We start from the raw sequence: 23323 nt of genomic DNA, 5'->3' as shown, positions 1-23323 counted from the left end.
GAGAGATGTTACACTTTTAACTCAATACAACTCAGAGTTGTGCTACTTTAATAAGTCAGTGTGGCTATAAATCCATAACATATTTGTTGGAGCTCTTCGATTGTTGTTAGTTTTTGGTTATCATTTTTGCTAATGACAAAAAAATGTTGCTTGATTGTTCTAGATGATTTGTTTATTTAGAGTTTGATAGCATTTTCTTTAGTGACTTATTTGTTCAGTCTATTTATTTCCTTGTTTAGGGTGATTAGTTAGTCTAGTTAGTGTTTAGTTTTGTTTGGGAATATCATTTGGGTAACACTGTGAGCACCCTCAGGTTATATATGTAGAAGGGCGGGCCCCCACCCAAAATGTACCTGGGCCTCTGGATTTTACCAGAGCGGGGGAGGCATGCAGGATTGCTTTGGTCTTTGCTTGCTTGCTTTTCGGAAAAATAAACCATGAAAACCAAGGGAACTTTGAATGGACACTGAACTTCTTTTGCCTGCCTACAGTGAAAGACCATGGTGCAGCTGCGGCCTTTTGATTTGTATTTTGAAGTTTGATTCAAACTTTGATTTAGATTTTTTGACTAGCTACTTAAATAGGATACATTGCCAAAGTTTAAACAAGTCTACACTGAATATTTTGGTCCAAAGTAACAGCAAAGTTGTCTTTTAATACTTTAATACTAATTAGTATTTTAATGTTAAGTATGTATAAATTTCAATATCACTCCTACCAAGCACAGGAATTAACAATCGCCTGTCCTGACCTCAGGAATAATGCAATAAATTATTATCATTATTGTATGTCATTATTAGGGTCCGGGCAGCTAAGCTGGAATACTATTGTATTCCTAGGAATTCTTTCTTTCTTTTCTTTCTTTCTTTCTTTCTTTCTTTCTTTCTTTCTTTCTTTCTTCTTTCTTCTGAGGAAGTCATACTTCCAAGGGCAAAAACTCACCAAATTTTACAGAAATGTCCGGCCCCATGCCAGATTTACTTAATTCCAAGGACATGTCAATATTCCTCCTGGGGGGCCACAATAAGCGTTTAAATTTAAAAAATTTAAAAATACCTACAAAATCAACAGTACATGCTACGGTTTTGAAACTTTCCCCAAACTGTAGCCCCAATACTGCTGAAACTTTAGTCCACTTAAACTCATTACAAATTATGAAGTCCATCACTCAGTTTTTTTCAAAACCTGTAAAACTTATAAAACCTCCCACAATTTTTGCTCAATTGTCACCAAACTTGCTAGAGAGCATCTTCAGACCGTCCTCCATAAAACTTGTTTCTTGGATTTTTGATTTATCAAAAATTAAGCCTACGGTGCATCAAAATGTTTGACTGTAAACAGTACTGTAAACATATACTATCAAATTCTTGCTAACTACATTTTCAATCTTCCTGAAAAAAATTGAGAATATTTTGGAGTCATGGTTGATGAAGTTTGGCAAATATCAGAATGTTATCTCCTAAACTGAATTTTTGAGAACATTTTGAATTCTGCTCTCATGGGAACAACTGGAGTCAGTGTAAGAGTGGCATTTTTAAACATCAGATTTTCTTTCATGAAGCAAAACACTTAGAGTGAAAAACAAAGCACCAACATTTCCATGCTGTCAAGACGCAATTTATGTATTATCAGATTTTTGTTCAGGTAACAGAATTTCTGACATTTTGACCATTTTTGAAATCTGCCTTGACAACAGCTGCCCGGACAGTTACTCCCTGAGTCGACAAATGAAGCTACACAGCTGGTCTCACTTCCAGATTTTTGTCTTGATAACTGAATTTTTTTACAATGGTTTCAAATCTGCCTGCACAACAGGGAATGGCTTACTCAATTTGTGAAGCCACTGTTGTATTGCCACTTGCCAATTAGCTCAGAGCGATAGATGACAGTCTATGGTTCCAGAAGTTGTTCAAGTTGAGTTCAAGCCTCAAGTGGTCCAAAATGAACATTGTTGTCAACTGTCTTGTCTTCCTATTCTCCTGTTTGTTGCTCAGAATTGCCTAAATTTGCTAAAAAATAGCCCGAACCCGACCCATCACTGCGCAGCAGCTATAATTATCTTATCTATCTGACGTTCAGATTAAAAATAAATCCTATATTTTACACATTCAACGTTCATTAGCACATTACACTTAATAAAGTGTTTATTATGCAGTAAAATGTAGTTTTAACAAATGTATGTACATTTCAAAGTAATTATTTTTGTAACACACATGTGTAACTCCTTATTTGAAGAATTTAATGACGTACACAAATGTTAATGAAAGCTCGATGATAGTATAACATTGCTCTTTACACTAGTATGTTATAAAGCATTAATCAAATCATCACCAGGAGACTGTTTACGGTTGGATCACATCAACTGCAGCAAAGCTAGAAATAATTGATGACTGTAAAATATTGTCTTTATTATATAAAACAATAGTGTTATTGATATAAGAATAATAGTCATGAAAAGGGCCGGATGAGCTAAGTTTGTATCCCCATCGAAAAGCGTCCCAAAAGAGGAACCTTCATATTTGGCTTGTTTCCGTGGGAATCTATTTGTATGAAACACCGTGTTTCATATCATATGACGTCGTTAAACTTTAAAAATGATCAGAAACTAGCACCAGCTGTGTGGAGCACCGCGCGGTGTTAGCGGTGACGTTCTGTGTGTGTTTGACCCGCCATACCTCGCGTGCAGCCGCGGTGTCTCCGGCTGTGTCCGCGGCTCGAGCTGTTAGCCAGCTGTCACCCGACCGACCGACCCGGGACCGGCTGTAAACATGGAGCGGGCAGCCAGCGTCAACGCAGACCCTGTTCCCCTCCCTGACAGTAATGGTGGGTCTGTCGTCCATCAGCAGTGTGCTTCACTTGACTTATTGTTACGCGGGCCGCTGAACGTGTTGTCTATCTGTTGTTTACAGGTTACTGCACACAGTGGCGCAACTGGACGGGATTTTGGTGAGAACCCGCTGTTTTAGACAAGCTGAAAATCTAACGATCGTTTTCAAAACAAATACCACTCAAACTAATGCCAGCAGTTTTCATTACTGCAAGTGTAATACAGAGTAAGTTACGCCCGGTGTAAGTTAATGGAGACTGACACGAATGCCTAATGTCAAAACTAATAGAAGCCATAGCTTCCTCTTAGCAGACACATGGAAGGAACAGAAACCTCCTGCCTCATGTGATTAATGGCAAACGTTAACTAACGAAACTCCTGACAGCCAGTGGCGGTTCTAGACCAGTTTTAATAGGGGGGCCAGGTTGGGGCCGGCTTTTTTGTTAGGGGGCACATACAACCCGGAAAAAAGGATAAATCCCTCATTCAGACAAAGCAGTGTTTACAATTTCAGCAATTTTGATTGGGTAGTAAACTGCTGAGACACTTTATTTCTGCCTTTCCATTCAGAACAAAATCATTGCAAGAAATCTGTCATTGCATTATTAATGCAGACTCCCTGTCAGGGGGGCCACAGGGGGGTCCAGACTCAGAGTTATGGGGGCACTGGCCCCTGTTGGCCCCCCCCCCCAGAACCGCCCATGCTGACAGCTGATGTAATAATTAGAGAGGGAAAAAGACTTTCATATCATTTCCACCTTAATATCATAGAAAAGAAATGCAAAACAATAAAAGATGGGAAAAGTCTTCATGTTTATATGTCACAAATTGTCGATGCAGCCTGGTGCAGAGGCTAACCAGGGCAACACAATAAGTATTAGAGCAGGGCATCATGTTTTAATCAAGTGTGAAAAACTGCTGATATTGTATTGTAACCTTTTGTTACCTATATTTGTCATATATTTTCTCATCCAAATTCCATTTTTAATTACTTTTATATTTAGCGAAAGTTCTTGCAAAGACAACACTAAACTCTTTATGGAATAAGACTGTTTGCATGTTCGATTTAGATCTGCAGTTCTTCTGGTGTCTTCTCAAAGACAAGCCTCTCATCCAGTGGCTCAGTTGTCAGATATTGATGCATCTGATTCTGCTGACGCTGTGATATCTTATCCCCTCTTCTGATCATCACCTCAGGCTCCTTGGATTGTGCAACAACTTTGCTTATGTGGTAATGCTGAGCGCCGCCCATGACATCCTCAAACACCAAGCGTCAGGAAACACCACAGCATCTGTAAGAAGTCTTGTTTAGATAAATGAATATTTGGAAGCTACAAAGTGTGTGTAGACGTACAGCTGTAAACCTTTTGACCCGTTCCCTTTCTTCCATCTAGACTTCAGCCACACTGTCCTTGGATTTCCAAGGAGGGAACAGTAGCAACAGCAGCCGCTATGACTGCAACCCTGTTTCTACTGCGGTAAATAGACATTCACTACACAACACAGGATAACTATTGAAGAGAATTAGGGCTAGAGATGAGGAAAGAAAATGAGAGGAGGACTTTTTTTTTTCCTATGCAAGCTGCCCGAGCATTCAGTCTCTGCCGTTACTACGTCCTTTCAATTTCAGCTTGCATGAATGTGGATGCCTCTTCCATGACTGTGTGGTTTCTCCTTCTGAACAGACGTTTTCAGCAGAATCTCTTCAAAGCCCCAATACTGACAACCACACTGTGTTTATGAGCTAAAAGAGAAATCATTTCTTTGTTACTAAAGCTGATTCTGAAGTGCAGTTTCACCAGTTCATCTACACAAGGCATTTTGTTGAGACAGTCATATGTGCTGTTTGATGTGGTCTCCATAGCTCGACTTTAATCTTGAAATGTAAACTTTATTCTTGACATTTCAACTTTTGTTGTTGAATTGCAAAATGAAAATAAAAAAAAACTTCTCCCTGGCATTTTTTTTTCTCATGCCTGGCCCTAATACTCTTCTGTAGATAACGTATATATCAGTACGATGATAGAGAATTATTAGCTTCTCTTTAACATAACACAAGTGTGATGTTTTTGTATAAAAAAATTTGTTAAAACTGCTTAAGGCAAAGAATCTTGCTCAAATGTTATACCTTGACTTCAGCACTTGAACATCATGTTTGAAATGGAAACACTAATGCTTTGAATAAAGGAAGACACCGCTCATTTCTCCTCAGGCTGTGCTGTTAGCTGACATCCTCCCAACGCTTGTCATCAAGCTGTCTGCTCCGTTTGTCATCCACAAACTGCCTTATGGGTAAGACAGTAGTTATCACTTTTAAACCTGTTCAATAATAATAAAAAAAACTCTGAAAGATTCTTTTTATATATAAATGTATTCAACGCAATCAACACACAGCCAATATTTCAAGTTTTGGTTCACCCAACTAATAAAAAACAGGTTGCAGTCATTCCACATCTTTTTTTTATGGCTTTATTGATAGAACAGCTGAAGATATGACAGGAAACAGGGAGAGAGAGAGGGGGAGTGACACGCAGCAAAGGGACCCACGTCGGGAGTTGAACCCGGGTCCGCTGCAGAGCCTCAGCACATGGGACACGTGCGCTACCAACTGAGCTAAACGCTGCCCCGAGTCATTCCACATCTTAAACTGCCATTGGCATTGCCATGAAAGGGCTCTTAGTAAGAATTTGTAGCAATTGTATTAATAAATTAATGACTTTTTTAATCAGCGTCTGTGAGCTGATTATCAGGTGATGCAAAAAATACCTTTTGTCGATGATGTATTTAACTGAAAAAGTTAAATGGCTGAAAAAGTTAATTTAGTAAGACAACAATTAAAGGTGAGTTCTCAAGATGATAAAAGCACCTAACCCAAAATAAATATATTAAAGTGTAACTGTAAAATGATAAAATAGAACAAAATAAATGAGGCACATGCCATCTGCACACAGGTGTCTGTAGCCTACAATGCTGTTTGCCTCTGGGCTGATAATAGACAATGTAACTATTTACACCCAAGTGTAGGTCAATATTCAAGCTCCTCCCCTCTGGTTGGCATCACAGAGAACTGTAAGCCAAAGTGACCAGACACAGAGACAGTTTCTTCCCTCAGGCTGTCACTCTGATGGACACTTATCAGTCAGAGTTAGAAATACAGTGTGCAATAACCCCTGTCAATACATTATGTTTTCAATCGTTATTTTTCTAAATCTAATATTTATTATAGTATTCCCTGTAAACTAACGGCAGACTTTACCAGAGTCAAATTCCTTGTTTCCAAAAAGAATAAGTGCAAATAATAACATTTAATTATAAAACACTACATTAAACCTAAGCTAAGATGATGGTTTCCTACATTTAGAAATATTGATATTTTCAGCTCCTGTCAGATCCTCTATAAGGTTTTTTCAGCAGCTTTTAGCATCATGGCTGAAAGCGGTGTCACAAAATGTTCTGTTTTTCAGTTTCAGAGTCTTGTTCTGTGCGGTCATGGCAGCTACAAGTTTCTTGCTTGTGTCCTTCTCCTCAGCTGTGTGGATGAGCATTCTAGGTAAAGACGCCTTTCTTTACAGAGCTATGGTTCATTTTAATCATGGCTTTTATCAAAAGTTGTTTTCAGACGAAGTGGTTCTTTTGCACCGCCAAAATGAATGCTGAGGTGATGTATGCAGGCCGGTGGTTAGTAGAACAACAACATGGAGGACTGTTTTTTCGCCTGGACTTTACTGCTGGCCAATCTGTCTTTGTTTATTTCTATTCTTTTTAAGGCTGGTGTTCTGAGCCGGTGTTTACATGGCGTGTTACACTCATGTGCTATTACTCAAAAGGATGTATTAAGGGTCTGAAATTAGCAACTGCCAAGTGACAAATGTGGTTCTGTTTGGCGAACACTGAGGGCTACCTGCCACGCTGGCTGGTAAATGGCTGCAAAAACAGAGCTGAGAATCTTGATCTTGGTGAAATTACGGGCATGCTGGTTCTGTTCTCTACTGTCTGTAACGAATTTGACAGACACACACAACCTTGAACTTCAGGCATGTCCACTGGTGTAACTGAGAAGCTGGGCATGCTTGTCGTCGTAGAAGCGGATCATAACATTGTGATGGTTATTGCAACACTTAGTGTGACTTTTTGAGCAGAACTCTGCAGAAGACCCTGCTAGGAATGGAAAAAACTGTCAGTTGTTAAAATGGCTGAGATCACCCGCGTTGGGAAGCTTGAGAACGAGGACATGGCTCAAGTTGTTTGGGATGACATCATGTTCCGATATCTTGGCATTGAATCTTTTGCCTCGGTTTCATTTCCTGTAGGCTTATCTTATTGTGGTTATTTCACAGAAATATGATACCATTTTACCACTAATCTCGACCAACTGTTAGAATTCACCATACTTGAACTGATCAGGGAACTGATATTCATAAATTCAAGTTAATTCTTTTTAAATAGACTTTATCTGAAGATAAGGAGGGAAAATATTCTAACTAAGCAAGCAGTTATGCAACAGAGAATACCAAAGCTATCTTTCTCCCTCTGAATGTCTCTGTGGCAATTAAGGACAACATCATGACCTTCCTCTAACCTCAGTTTTTCATGCATGATCACAGGTTCACTGAGGACACAAACAGGACACAAACTTAACACAGCAGGCCCAATGAGCCTGTGAGCCCAGGCCCCTGCTAGTGCTAGGACAGGGCCTCCAGGAACACCTGTTCGCCCCATTGGCTCTTCTGATGCTGCTACTTTCTGTGCACTGTGTATATAAAAAACTACTATGTTGATTATAGGTAGAAGTGGCTGATGGATTTTGGACGATGAGTCTGAGTAAATGTTGCAGTGCAAACTTCATCTGTAAATGTACTGATGCTCTCAGTAAAGACCTTATCCCTTAAGATTTCAGCATTAAAATGTAAAAAAAGCAGACCTTTATTGTGTACTTACAGTATCCCAAATGTTTCCAAGCAGGGCTTCCGACTGTGACCAAGTAGTCACATTTGCGACCATTTTTGGAGACAATGGGCTTCATACAAGAAGCGATGTTCGAACTAATTTTCTCGTATTTTTGTTTGTATCCCCGATTTTCTCTTATTTAGTTAGTACCCATTGAGCCAAGGGATTCACTAATGTTGTCTTAATGCTCTTTGCTCATCTCTTTGATAATAGAAAATTGTAAGAGTGGTTGAGAGCATTCTTACCAAGAACAGACAAAAACATTGTGTTCATGCAGTTCACAGTTTGTGTGTCGATTTGCATGTGTCCAAATTTAGATCATCAGGCTATATTTGTTTTCAATTTGTGGTTTAAAATACTATTGGTCAATTGATCCTTATTAAGACTATAAAAACCCTGGGATGATCGTGTGCGTTCAGCAGCTGAATCATCTGTGTGTAGTGAACACAGATTGACAGAGTGTTCACTACCAAATTTCAAATTTTCTCTTCGCTTTACTCACATGTAAAATACCTTAGTCCCCCTGTGATTATTCCTTTTTTGTTATTCATGAGCATTCCCAGGCATCTCTGTCTCTCCCCACCTGACTCACTGAGATGAGCCTCTCTATGACTCTGTCTCCAGGGGTGATCTTTGCCAGTATCAGCGCTGGACTCGGAGAACTGTCCTTCCTGTCTCTCACCGTCTTCTTCAGCAGGTAAATACTTGTTTTGTCTCTTTCTTTCTTTTTCCAACCTCACATAACTTTCTCTAACTATAAATTGAGATGAGATGACAAGCTTATAATTTTAACTTCGCCTATTGCACCTAAAGTGTAAAGTATATTCTGTTACAGCAGTTGACATGTTGTTAAAAGACAACTTGTTGTTACATGATTTACTTCAAATTTAACTTTTACCCTTTATAAGTAAGGTTTTTGATTTGACATCCTGCTGTCCAGGCAACGTTTAATTATGCCTCATGATTACATGTATAGAAGCCTAATTCTTCCTGGACCGAACATTTTAGGAAATATTCATCATACAAAAATGTATATGTTGTATTACATATTCATTATAAATCAAAAAACAAGCTTACTAAGGCACATTATGAGATAGTAAATTGAAATTACCTTTAAAAAACAAAAAGATTTCATCACCTCTCCTTTTTGGAAAGCTAGAAATAGACTTGGCTTACTGTGAACAGAGGCTGTTCATGCTGTTCAATGTTTGTTGCAGTCAGAGATTCCTTTAATGAACCTTCAAGCAAGAAGCTTCAAACGTCCTGACATACATGATGCTTAATATAAACTTGAAATCTATTTATACTAGTGCAGTGCCCGTAAGAAAAGTGTATTCCTATAAAAAAGTGGGAGGTTAAGGAGCTTTTTCATGGATGGCCAAATGAGGCTGTGTTTGAAGGTGGGACGTCAGGGATATTTAGGTTTGTTGTGAAATCCGATATTCCAGGGTATAATTGGCCGTTTTTGACTATTTTTGATTTTGCCATTATATTTCACCTTAAAAGCTATTTACTTGGTGTCATTATTTTCAGCACAACCTCACATGTGTGACTGTACAGTTATTTTTTTTATTTTGACATACTGTATTAACACAATGGACCTAAAATCACAAAAAAAAACAACATGAAATCCGAGTAGAAAAAGTTAGATTTTTACTGTGAAAACCACAAATATGTTTAACAAACCATTTTTATTTTTTTTTTTAACTTATAATGCAAATATGAATTGTTGTTTATCTAAATGTGTGCATACATTTAAAAAATTAAAGTTATATGTAACTATTTACATTTAAATGCAGGCAATGCTCAGGTCTGCCTGAGCTCCTTCCAGCTGAATAAAGAGCTGCACTGCCTGCTCCACATTCAGCTTCTCCTCATTGTTCTGACTCATTAAACAAAAAACCGACTCCACTACTCACTAAACACACTACACCAAACACTACATAACACACTAACTACACACTCCAAACACGCTAAATGTCACAAATCTCTCAACTCTCACACACACTGACCGTCATTGCATGTCAATCATCCGCCTAGGTCCCTCCCATAACTTCCTGTTCCTCAACAACCAAACTTGCTGCTTGGACACTTTCGTGACAAAAGCCCGTTTTTACCGTTTCTTCCTGCACCAGACACAAAGCAAACGTGACGGCAATGTTCGCGAAAAAGCGTGGCGGACATTATTTACCCTAGGTCCGGTTTGGACGTGCCGATGCTTCCGGTCCGTCGCTTCGGGAGGTGGGCCGTGTAGCTAGCCGCTAGCTACACACGAACATCCACAGATTCCGATTCCACTTTGTTGTCCGCGCGTCTCCGGATCTCCTCAGACCCGAACAGACTCGGTCCGGACTCGTTTAATCTCATTAATCCACAACAGCCAGTTTAGATGCACAGAACAGAACGGACCGAACCGCCGGCAAAATCCCGGTCCAGCTCGCGCCACTGCAGGTATAAATCTGCTTGTTTCTTAAGGTGGGGGGTCGCGGTGGGCTCTGCAGTGATTGGCTCTGGTGCGGGCGTGGCCACGGTGTGCAGTGATTGGCTCTGGTGCGCACGTGACTGTAGTGGCTCCGGTGGACATGCTCGTGGAATTTGTAAAGCATTTATGAAATAATTTATTAACGGTATCATTGCAGTCCAAACAAATGCGAAATAGCACACCCTTGAACCACGCAGCAGCCATGTTGAAACTCTCAGGTCAGTCTGATCCTGATCCGCAGAGATATTTGAGGAATACACACACACACACACACACACACACACAGATACACACAGACAGACAGACAGACAGACATAGGTTATTTGCTTTTATAGAGAGATGTTTTAAGAACATGAATATTGTAAAATTCAGTATGAAAGATCAACAAATGTACATGGTTTGATAACTGTCAGTGTCACACCAAGGTATACCTTGAAGCTGGTACCACTGCAACAGAACCATTAATAACGTACCTGTAACTGCTGATGGCCTCACAAACTGTGTGTACGCATGTCTGTGTGGTTCTCATGCTCTTGTGGTTTTTGTAGTACATCTGTCATCTGTTCCCTTTTACCTCAGGGATGTACTGGGAGGTTGGGGCTCAGGTACTGGTGGCGCTGGTGTTGCTGGAGCCTTAATCTACTCAGGCCTCACCCAAGTCGGCCTGTCACCCCAGATTACACTTCTCATCATGTTGGTTGTCCCATTTGCTATGTTGATTAGGTAAGTCTGGATGTACTTTGTTTTGCTATAAGTCATTCAGTGTTTGGAAGCACTGTCCACCTTCTTGGTCTCGTTTTCTACAATATGGTTAAATCCAACAGGAATGACCATTGTTCTCTGTAATTCATCAAATTCTGTTATTGTATAACAGTATGATTATAATATTTGGATTCCACAATAAATTCAAATTGATTGACTTTCAGTCTTTATATGTGCCTTTCACATGTCTTGGCTTTCTTCTCTGTTAATTCCTTCTCTTGGTTCAGTCACAATACTAATAAACCATTCTTCCTGGTTCTTATTTTTTGTTCATCCCAACGTCACCATCAGCTACTTCCTCCTGCTGGTTCCTCCACCCTCATTACCTCAGTGGAAAATCAGGGAGACCGAATATGCAGCTGTGGACTCAGATGAGAGACGGCAGCTGATGGACGGGTCAGAAGAAGAGGAGCAGGAGAAATCAACCCCAGGTACATGTCGCACACTAACCCACACTGCATTAATTGTTTTAATTAAAACTAATGTTATTTAAATACAGAGAAGCAATCCAGTGAAAGCAGAGCTTTTAGAAAAGCACCGATGTATGTTAGTTACTTGGTGTGCAAGCTTATTTAATAGCAGTTTAACATTAGCTGCAGTTGTGCAATACATCATGTGCAACACATGAAAGACCAAAGAGCAGTGCATTACCTCAGTCTAACCAGATTGTAATCTGATTGGTTTGTTTCGGAAGATTTGATCTTAACTGTAGTTTAGTTTCATTTACATTTAGCAGACACCTTTGACCAAAGCAGTTTACAGTTATTCATACATTGATACACTGATGGAGGTGGCTGCCATATAGCCAGTACCACCCAATACATTCTTGCCCAAGGACACTTGTACATGTAGACCAGGGGAATCGAACCAGTGACCTTCTGATAACAACACACTGATTTGCCCCTGAGCATTCTCTCTATCTATCTATCTATCTATCTATCTATCTATCTATCTATCTATCTATCTATCTATCGAGATCGAGAGAGAGAGAGAGAGAGAGAGAGAGAGAGAGACTACTCACAATAATTTAGGGATATTGTGAGAGACTCAGTGGATTTCATACATACGGTGTTTGTTTCACTTCAGACAGTTTTGAGATAGGGAGGCAATTGTATTGGGGTGATAGACACACCTCATTTTGTGTTTTCCACGTAATGGTCTCACTGTGTACAGTGTGCCTTACATATTGGGGCCAATACCAAAAAACTAAAAGACAACCCTTTTAAATGTGGCATCAATTTCAACATTCTGTGGGTATAAAAAGCGGGTATTGTCAGTAAGTCATTCCAAGTTCATCATTCAAACAGCCATGAACACACGACATCACTTAACGGACGAGCAGCGCCACCTGGCCATAGCGCACCTTCGGGTCGGTGGCAGGCAGTTAGATGTTGCTCGTGAACTTGGTGTGTCTCAAAGTGTCATCAGCAGACTTGCATCAAGACACAGAACTACTGGCAGAGTTCCTGACAGACCCAGGAGTGGAGCCCCACGAGTGACAGACCGCAACGATGACCAGTACCTAAGGACCTATGCACTCAGACATCATTATGCAACTGCCACACAGCTGCCCTTATTTCATTAAAATTCAGACCAAATAGGAAAAGCACTCATGTAAATAACATTATCCCTAACTTATTGTGTGTAGTGTACATAATATAGCACTCATGTAAATAACATTATCCCTAACTTATTGTGTGTAGTGTACATATATACGAGAACCAGGGCGTGTTTCTCTATTCCCCACTCGTCTGCCATTGCTTTGAGAAACTCACACATATTTGCGCTTGTGTGGCTATCATCCATAGCTTTCGCCTGAAGTACGTAGGACATTAGCTTCCATTAACTGCTGACATAATGAGCTGTAACGGTCACATATGAGACTGTAGCTCTGGATGTCCAGGCATCGCAGGTTATTGCTACCCTGTGAGCAGAGTTGAGGGACACTTGCACGGAAAGGTTTGTCTCCTTGTAAAGATTTGGAATCAATTTAAGTGTGAAAAAGCTCCGGGATGGAATAACATATCTTTGCTCCAGACTTTGGACCATGTAGCGGAAGCCAGTAAGAGGAGGACTCCAGTTTGTATTACAATTTATAAAAAAAATAATAATAATAACATTTTTTGATTATTTTTTTTATCGATTTTTGGAAAGGTAATAATCGAATCATAATCATCAATATTATAATCGCGATTAATCAATAATCGATTTTTTTCACCACCCCTAATGCATATATCTATATCTATATATATATATATATATATATATATATATATATATATATATATATATATATATATATATATATATATATATATATATATATATATATATATATATATGTGTATATATATATATATATATGTGTATATATATATATATATGTGTATATATATATATATATATGTGTATATATATATATATATATGTGTATATATATATATATATGTGTATATATATATATATATGTGTATATATATATATATATGTGTATATATATATATATATATATGTGTATATATATATATATATATGTGTATATATATATATATATATGTGTATATATATATATATATATATATGTATATATGTGTATATATATATATATATATATATGTGTATATATATATATATATATGTATATATATATATATATATGTATATATATATATGCACATATGCACTTCACACATTAAATGAGTCATAACATTAGCATCAGGGCTTCTTGGAAATGTTTTATCATTTGTGAGCTCAGATAACCACAGTGGCTCCAGTTATGATGTCTTGTTTTGGTCAGAGGAAATCGTGTGTCTTTCAGATATGTACGCGTGTTTGCACTGGGTGACAAGTGATAACACAATCTGCATGGTCTTGTTCGGGGAACCAGATGTGATCAAGTTTAATGTGATGGAGACTGTCACACAATTAGCAGTAGAGCATAATATTTGTTCATATTTATTATATTTGATATTTACAATTTGTAGTTAGTGAGTAAACAAGGTGGCTCTGCTTAAAATAGGGCTGGAAAATGCATTGAAATATTATCAAAATCACAGTTTGGCCAATTGCAAAATCCAAATCGTGGGAGCTGCAAGTTCTTGATAAAAAATAAAATGTGTCTGTCTAAACCACCCTGTTAAAAGAAGAAAGTTCTTCTTGCATCTAAAACAACTTAAAACAGGAATAGCCTTCCTACAAGAAATCCATATTCATAGCTCATTTAATAACCGTCTGCTGTCACGATGAATATAATGATTGTATCGGGTAAATTATATAACACACTAGTAGTACTTGTAAATGTTTTCACTCCTAAGTGTGAATGACGTAGTTTTTTTTGAACGGTTGTTTTCATTGCTTCCAGATTCTCTCATACTTGGGGGGGGGGGGGGGGGGGGGGGGGCGCTTCCGATCTTCCACTAACCCCGGCACAACGAGCAAGTCAGCCCGTTGCATTCAAGCCTTTTTTTTTGTGACTATGGTGTCTGTGATGTGTGCCGTTTTTACATCAATCCGACAGGGAATAAAAAAAATAAAAAATCACATGTCCATCATACCCTAAGATCCGCTTGCCAAATGGCCACATTACTGCAGATCACTTACAAATTAAAGAAGGGACTAATACCTTGATCTAAGGTAGAGATTAGAGGAACCTTTATCCTAGGCAGAAATAGCTTCAGCCATTTCTTGCAGTCAGGCAAGTAAGAAATGTTATCTGTTGCACCCCCCATTGTTATGTTCAGTTCTCTCTGAATCTCACAGGCAAGGTTCCCTTCCTGTGTGACACGGAGCACAGATCTCACTTTATGCTGACGATCTTTTGCTTTTCATTCTTACCCAACCTCCTCATTGCCCCCTGCTCTGTTGCTGCTCAGTCAGTTTGGTGAACTTTCAGGTTATAAATTAAATCTCAACAAAAGCGAGTTCTTTCCTATTAATATTGAGACACAATGTCTGGACCTTAACAATTTGCCTATTTAAAATGGAGAACAAAAAGTTTTCCTATTTGGGCATCTCAGTTACAAGGAAGTACAAAGATCTATTCCAAGAGAATCTGATCACGTTGTTAAAACAAACTAAACAGCTTCTGACACAGCAATCACCTCTGTCAATGTCTTTTGTTGGACTCAGTCAAAATGACCTTCTACCGGCATTTTTGTAACTTTTCCAGGCCTTACCGCTCTTTATTCCTTTTTTCAACACCTCAATTCAGTTATCTATTCATATCTATTGAACGGCAAAAGCCCCACTGCATGAAACCATCTTTTCAAACTGTCCACTTGTCCATCAAGGATGGCACAAGAAGGAAATAGAACAACGGTTTTGGGCATATGGACAATGGGCAAGTCAGTAAATAGATACACCCCCTAAAAAGGTTGTTTTTACTTTTAAGCATATGAATATGAAGAATACTTTGTAAGAGGTCTGAATGTAGATGTATTTGTATTGAACTTGAGACAAAGTCATGTTAGCTGTAAACCATCAGTCCAAAGAACAAAACTCATTTGTGTGTACCAGTCTGTCAGCTGCATGATCCTTGTTGCTGGCGATGGGACAGAATATTGACACAGCAATATATCGTATCACCTCATCCTGCAATACTGAGACTCTGTTGCCAAATATCTGTACTATTATTATTAAAACATGCAGGTGCCCTATGCAGATTCCCATGACAGTTCCACTCATCAGAGTCACTACCTCGTGACTCTGCGGTTGTGAGGAATTGTTGTATCCTTACTTTAAACATTTTCCCTTTCGTTTTTTGGTTCTCTTTTTGCCATTTTATTGCTGTTTTACATTGAAAAGATGACGCACACATACATGGACATGGAGAGAATTCTGTATTCTCTCGTGGCGGGGATGACGGTTGATGTTTTATTGTTCAGGAGAAGTGCCATTTTGAAACCATAGAAATAAACTACTGTTTAGTTTATTTGAATGTTATAGACAAGTGTCCTAAGATGATGTGATGGGGCTTTACCCGACTTCAGATTTCTCTGTTCAGCTGTTTGTCTTTTTTCAGCACAGTGCCACTCTCAATTATTTATCAGCCTACATCAGTATGTTTTTCTGTGACAGTTTCATGAAGGTTTCATGAAACGTTTTTATTTAGACAGGCTTTTAGTTAGAATACCTGCTCCTCCATGTGGGGGTACCTCCATAGATCAGACTTGTTCCTGAATGTCCCACAGATGTCAGATCGGTTTGGGATCTGGCGAATTTTAAGGCCCGGTCGACACCTTGAGCTCTTCCTGAGCAGTTTTTGTGTTGTGGTAGGGTGCACTATCCTGCTGGGGGGCCACTGACATCAGGGAGTGCCATTGGCTTGAAGGGTTGTACTTGGTCTGAGACAGTATTCGAGTGGGTGTTTTGCAAGTAGCATCCACATGAATGCCAGGACCCAATGTTTCCCAGCAGACCATTGTGTTGTGAGGAGATGATCAGTGTTATGGCAGTGCAGTGGATAACCCTGTTAACTCACAGCAAGAAGGTCCTGGGTTTAAGACCCAGCTGGGGCAGGGCCGGTGTTTGCATGATCTACTGCTCTGGAACTCTGGCTTCCCACAATCCAAAGACCTGCAAGTGAGGTTAATAGGCTTTAATTTGCTTGTAGAATGTGTGAATGGTTGTTGTCCCTATATGTCAGCCTGCAAAGGATAAGCTGTTAAGGATAATGAATGGCTGGTGCAGTGACTGGACCTGCAGAGCCTGAGTTACTGTGACTTTACTGCTTCTCCACAATGAAGCACTCCATTTGTCATTAGATGCACAGACAGATTAAAAGTTGATTTCCTCGTCCGCTGCAGCACTCTGTTGATTTGAATGAAGTATCATTTTAAAGTTGTGCTGTTTGTTGTTGTTGAATAACTACACAGGCCATGTTGTCTTCCCTCTGAATGTTACAGAGGACAGGCCCCTTGGACCTCTCACCTTCACAGAGAAACTACACATCATCAAGGTAAGTGCTTTTCTCTTTACCTCAGACTTGAGTGTTTCAGTGTGTGTCTAGTTACACTGTCGATGCTGTGTGCAGGGCTTGAGGGGATTTGTGGTTCCCCTGGGACTGGTGTACTTTGCTGAGTACTTCATCAATCAGGGCATGGTAAGTTCTCTGGTGCCCTCTGGCCTCACATTCATATCACTACATAGTGTTAGGTCAAATCCAGCTTCCCTCTGGTGAAGGTTGGTATGAGTTCTAATATAACACACTGAGAGAAGGAATTGTGATCATTTTGATAATAATGTAGATTTTTTTTCTTTTCCAGATGGAACTTTTGTATTTCCCCAACTTTTTCCTGTCCCATGCAGAGCAGTACCGCTGGTCAGTTAACTTCACTAGAATGTTACTCTGAAGGAACAACTTACTTAAATGATCGAAGGTTTGGACTTGCATTTGGTTGTTAATTGTGTGTGTGCTCAGGTACCAGACGCTGTACCAGGTGGGAGTGTTGGTGTCTCGATCCTCCCTGTGCTGTGTGAAGATCAGGAAACTGTGGGCTCTCTCTGCGCTGCAGGTGAGAAATTAAGTATAAAGTACAATTCATCAGAATAGGGGTGAAATGTGAGACTGACTTGAATACATATTCCTTATTTTATTATATTGTGAACATATTTTAAAAAAGTTAAACACCAACAGTTAACAACAGTTTTTAGTTGGATATTCCTTTTCGTTCCTCATTGGGCAACTAAATAAGGTCAAAGTTAACGGCTTAGTAGATGCAGGACTTTTCTACAGGTTATTGGGTAAATATACATTATCTTTGTTGTTTGACCATAATTTAGGCACAGCTATCTTACTGGTACCCTACAGCTGCACCTTCAAACACTTGCACCAAGACAATCATCTGACGTCTCAGTTGCAATTTGTTTTGAAAGGTGGTTTACTTGGGATAGATTTGAACACCTAAAACTACAATTAACAACAAAACAAAACTGAATTTCCATATTTTGGTAATTTTTGTTGACCAAACTTCTGTTGTAAAATGCCTCCATGTTTTTAAATAAGAGTTTGAAATCTAAATGACAGTTGCCAGGGCATTAAACTAATGACTGGTTGATCTTTACAATCCTAGGTGTGATAGTCTAACAATGCCATAGCCGTCAGTGCTGAAAACACGTTTTATATAGAAAATCAAATTGAATCGTGATCTTGAAATCATTTTGTTGGTTGGTTTGTTTGTCAGCAGGATTACACAAACACAGATTTCCAACAAACTTCACATAATAGACCTCATCAACTCTTGATACAGATACACTTTTCTCAATTACTTCAACATTGTGAGCTAGGGTGTTTTTCAACAACTTCATTAATCTCTCAGAGAAGAATGAATGGATCATGATCCAGTTTTAATTTTATTGATTGTTTTAATTTTGTTTTTAAGAACCACAATCACTTAACCTCATCACTAACTGTGCAATCCAAGCTGTCAATAAACCACAGACAGCAGTACAAATACAATTGAAAGTTTCAAAAGGAAACAAGCTACAAACCTTGGTTACTTCATATAGCTTATCAAGTAACCACATTTATTCAGATGTCACATTCCTGTTTATATTTATCTTGTGACTGTGGACCCATGTGGGTTTCAGTGCAGTTTGTGACATACTGACTCCCAGGCTCTCTGTTCTTCATCTCCCCTCCTCTCTGCCCTCCACAGGTGGTGAATGCAGTGCTGCTCCTGTTTGCAGTGCGTTACCAGTTCCTGCCCAATGCCTGGCTGGTGTTTACTATTGTCCTCTATGAGGGCCTGCTAGGTGGAGCTGCTTATGTCAACACCTTCTACTTCATCAGCAAAGAGGTCAGGTCAACTTTCCATTAGTTGCTTTGTTAAAAAAGTACTATAAAGTCTTTTGTTGTGGGTAATATAGTTACCAGGATTTGAACAGAAAGAAGAATGTGTGGAATATATCACATATGAAGTCATATTTCACAACACCTGTAAACACAATGTAATATTATATGTAGTTGTATTTATATGTATTTTTGCTTAACTGCTTCAAGTAGTCAAGGGTGAGAGACAAATAAATTTTGATCCTGTTTGAATTGTTCAAACATGACGTTTGTGAGAAGTTATTTTGCAAGTCAACAAAGTCGCTGTTTGTCATAAAAATGGCACAAAATCGTCTAGTTTTGAGTTAAACTGGTCAGCTAACAACATCATTTCACCAGCAACATGGCCGTCTCAGCAGGTATTTAAAAAAGACTGAAATTAAAAAAAAGAAAACTGCTCATATTGACAACTGCAATTATGTGAAAGGGGAGTTGGTCAGTTCTGTGAGCTGCTAAGTACTTGTTCTGAAATAAGGTCCCGTGGTGGTCCAGTGGAAGAGGAGGGAAGAGAGCAGCTGAGTGTGGAGTGTGACTTGGCAAATTTGTTACACCAAAAACATTAGTGGAAATGTACATTGTCTTAGGATTAAAATGTTTTTTACCAGTCTATTGTCACTCACAATTCTACCTACACATCTAGTGTCAGTTTGGCATGTGAAGGGCACGGCCCAGTCAAGTTGGAAATAATAACGTAATATGCAACATCTGGGTAGACTTTGAAAATAAAGCTGCGGTTGACAAACATTTAAAATATTATGATTTTCGATAACTTATTAACGTTGTGAAACGGTTGCGGTTTGGTTAGGTTTAGGCATGAAAAGATGCCCATGCTTTGGGTAAAAATAACTTAAGTTACACATGTTCCATACCATCAGGTAAATTACCTTACTTTAACATTGACACTTTGTCAGAACCCTGTTCAGGTGGGGGCAAATCCTGTGTACTACCCATCCAACCATCCTGAACCCCCACCGCCCAAGATTCTGACTTCTCTGGCTCTTTTTACGGGTACACTACAGGGGCGCCTCCAAAACAGATGCTTGAGGCCTGACCTTCATTACTATTTGAGACTTAGGCTGTCTCACAGTTCTTTCATCTTATGCTTTATGTGCAGTTTCTGTCCACATATCAAATGTTTATTATTCAGGCTGTAGTGGCTTGAGTGCATTTTATTAAAAGATGATACAAATGTTTTGTCCACGATCTCAAAAAATCAACATATAGAAGAACAATCACCTTGTGTACTCAATCATTGCATTCATCAACATCATTGTACATGAAATGCCACCTGTCTTCTCTCCCACAGACTGAAGACAGACAGAGGGAGTTTGCCATGGCTGCTGCCAGTGTAGGAGACAGTCTGGGCATAGCTCTGGCTGGACTTGCTGCTTTCCCTGTGCATAAATACTTCTGCTCCCTTTGACCCAGCCCCCACACTGACCGGCGGGATGAATAAGCATGACGTGGGTGTGTTCCATTTGAGGGATGTTTTTTTTTTTTTAACCAAAATGAGACCAACTGGCAAAAGCAGACTATACTCCTACATGCTTTACTGAATGAAGCTTGACCACCACTAAGCCTTCTCTTACCTTCTATTTCACCAACTTCCACTGCTTTTTGGGATACATATGCAGGACCATGCTGTTAGCATTATGATAAGAGCCTGTGATCCCACGATATGAGTGATTTTCAACCAGGAGGTCATGGTTATAGTTTCCTTCACTTCATTTACATTTAGGGAATTTAGCAGACACTTTTTTTCCAAAGCAACTTACAGTCATTCATATACTGATGGCAGTGACTGCAACGCAAGTTGCCGACCAGCACATCAGGAGCAGTTTGTGGTTCAGTATCTTCCTCGAGGACACGTCAACATGCAGACCAGGGGAAAGGAACCAGCAACCTTCCAATAACAAGATGTTGGCTCTACCTCTGACCCACAGCCACCCAAGGGGTTTGGTGGTTTGCACAACCTAAGAGAGCATGGTGCCTGCAGAAAAGAGCATACTGTCATGTAAGTGCAGAAACAATAGCTTGTTTTGCAAAGCAATATTAGTTGTGCACTCTGCTTGATGAAAAATACCACTGTGTCTTTTAGCTGCTGTCCATGATGTCTGTAGATAAGCAGAATGAAGTAATGTTTTTCTTTTAATACACTGACAGTTTGTTTTAGCAGAGTTTAGTTTATTGACTTGAATTGTTTCTGAATGATGGGACAGGGTGGAGCATCTCATTGTCAAATATAACACCTGCTGTGTCTTTGGGCCTTCCAAAAAGTATGTTCTTGTATCTGCACTTAGTACTCGGTTGGGGCTCCTTTTGCATAAATTACTGCATCAATGTGGCGTGGCATGGAGTCGAACTGCTGAGATGTTTTGGAAGCCCAGGTTGCTTCGATAGCGGCCTTCAGCTCATCTGCATTTTTGGGTCTAGTGTCTCATCTTCATTTTGACACCCCTTACATTTTCTATGGGGTTCGGGTCAGGCGAGTTTGCTGGCCAATCAAGCGCAGTAATCCCATGGTCAATGAACCAGGTTTTGGTACTTTTGGCAGTGTGAGCAGTTCTTTTTCTCCACAGCCCAGGTAAGACGCTTCTGACCTCGTCTCTGGTTCAGGAGTGGCTTGACATGAGGAATGCGATATTTGTAGCCCATGTCTAGGATTTGTCTGTGTGTGGTGGCTCTTGATTCACTGACTCCAGCCTCAGTCCACTCCTTGCGAAGCTCCCCCCAATTTTTTTAATCGCCTTTGCTTGACAATCTTCTTAAGGCTGCGGTTATCCCTGTTGCTTGTGCACCTTTTCCTTCCACACATTTTCCTTCCTCTCAACTTTCTATGAATATGCTTGGATACAGCACTCTGTGAACGGCCAAATTCCTGAGCGATGACCTTTGGGTCCTACCCTCCTTGTGGAAGGTGTCAATGACTGTCTTCTGTACAACTGTCAAGTCAGCAGTCTTCCCCATGATTGTGAAGCCTACTGAACCAGACTGAGAGACCATTTAAAGGCTCAGGAAACCTTTGCAGGTGTTTTGAGTTAATTAGCTCATTAGGGTGTGACTCCATGACTTTCCAATATTTCACTTTTTCACAATATTCTAATTTTCTGAGACACTGAATATTGGGTTTTCATTATCTGTAAGCCATAATCATCAAAATTAAAACAAATAAAGGCTGACATTTTTCACTCTGGGTGTAAAGAATGTATATAATATACGAGTTTCACTTTTTAAGTTACTGAAATAAATGAGCTTTTCCAGGATATTCTTATTTATTGAGATGCACCTGTACTCTAAGTTTCTACTGAAGACAGCATAGGTCTTTTTTATGTGGATTTATGTATTAGATTTTATATTCAGTAACAATCTGGGAAACAGAACAATATTTAGAGATTTACATTTAATTTTGATTATATATGAAATCAATAAAAGGGTGTCCTAACAAAAGACAAAGGCAACATTTTTGGGTGTGCCTGTCACCATCATTAACATCACCAGGACACTCAATACGTGTTGTGCACTTTTGTTTTGCTCAAGTTCTGCTTTTTGCTCCAAAAACAGTTTTCATGTTATCTAAAAGCAACCTCTGTTTTCTCTTGAACATGTGCACATTCCTACTGAAATGTTACTGTCAGCATTTGATTAATATGCCGCTACAGTTGAATATTCATAATTTTGCCCCAACTTTTTTTTGTCCAAGACAGATCATCCTCAGGACAAATAAATGAATCTTGACCTTGAATTCGCTGATTGTGTTGCTTGTGCTTGTTTGATTAAAATGCAGTGATCTCCAAAGGTTTCAGGTGTCGAGGCTTAAAAACTGGACAGACCGCAATAATGATGGTAACTGTTATGTAGAATGAAACTATAAATAAATTACGCAGTGTATTTCTAAAACCTGTCCTGTATTATAAAGTTTTTGTCCATGGGATGCTATGATTGTACTGTGATTATTATTTTTGATCATGCAGGACTATCTGTTAGTGAGTAACCACAACACAGTAAATCTACCTGTCACCTACTTTATCTTTACTATATCAGGAGAGCTGTTACTCATGACCATTTTTTATTAACGAACAATACTAATCTCATGATTATTTTCTCAATTACTGGACTCATCATTTGATTCGTAAAAAGGGATCAAAACAGTGAAATATGCCCGTTACAGATTTATAAAGCCCAAGGTGATCATATCGCTTGTTTTGTTCGCCCAACAGTTAATGATCTATCACCCAAGACAGAGAAAAGTAGCAAATCTTAAGTTAGGGTCTGAAACAAGACCGTGTTTATTTATAGTAGAAAAAATAACTGATAAATCAACCATCAGAATGGCTGAACCATTTGCTGTTTATTGACTAACTGAATAATCAACTATATACAATCTAATAAATTGATAGTTGAGCCACAGTTTGCGGAATGATGTCATTGTACAGCTACAATTAAAAGTTTGTACTGAGTTTGAGGAATTTAAGATCCC

At 39.1% G+C, this 23323-nt stretch overlaps 1 protein-coding gene across 1 annotated transcript; it reads left to right on the top strand.

The window, feature by feature from the left end:
- The first annotated feature begins 2538 nt into the window (after positions 1–2538).
- On the top strand, positions 2539–22777 carry cln3 (CLN3 lysosomal/endosomal transmembrane protein, battenin). Its single transcript, XM_030408560.1, has 15 exons — positions 2539–2823; positions 2910–2946; positions 4025–4121; positions 4222–4305; positions 5040–5119; positions 6292–6377; positions 8399–8471; positions 10836–10979; positions 11310–11449; positions 16922–16974; positions 17050–17118; positions 17282–17337; positions 17437–17530; positions 18674–18814; positions 20153–22777. The coding sequence occupies exons 1-15, from the start codon at positions 2769–2771 to the stop codon at positions 20267–20269; spliced, it is 1326 nt and encodes a 441-aa protein (XP_030264420.1). The 5' UTR covers positions 2539–2768; the 3' UTR covers positions 20270–22777.
- Positions 22778–23323: the final 546 nt, after the last annotated feature.

This window comes from Sparus aurata, chromosome 23, assembly GCF_900880675.1.
Source record: "Sparus aurata chromosome 23, fSpaAur1.1, whole genome shotgun sequence".
NCBI lineage: Eukaryota > Metazoa > Chordata > Actinopteri > Spariformes > Sparidae > Sparus > Sparus aurata.
This window is presented reverse-complemented; position numbering and strand designations above follow the sequence as displayed.

What these genes read in the sequence shown, in the direction of transcription:
- cln3 (XM_030408560.1), top strand. Translation starts at nt 2,769, where the DNA reads ATGGAGCGGGCAGCCAGCGTCAACGCAGACCCTGTTCCCCTCCCTGAC. An exon ending in CTCACCGTCTTCTTCAGCAG is followed by an intron (nt 8,472 to 10,835) that starts GTAAATACTTGT and finishes CTTTTACCTCAG; the next exon opens with GGATGTACTGGGAGGTTGGG. An exon ending in CATGCAGAGCAGTACCGCTG is followed by an intron (nt 17,338 to 17,436) that starts GTCAGTTAACTT and finishes GTGTGTGCTCAG; the next exon opens with GTACCAGACGCTGTACCAGG.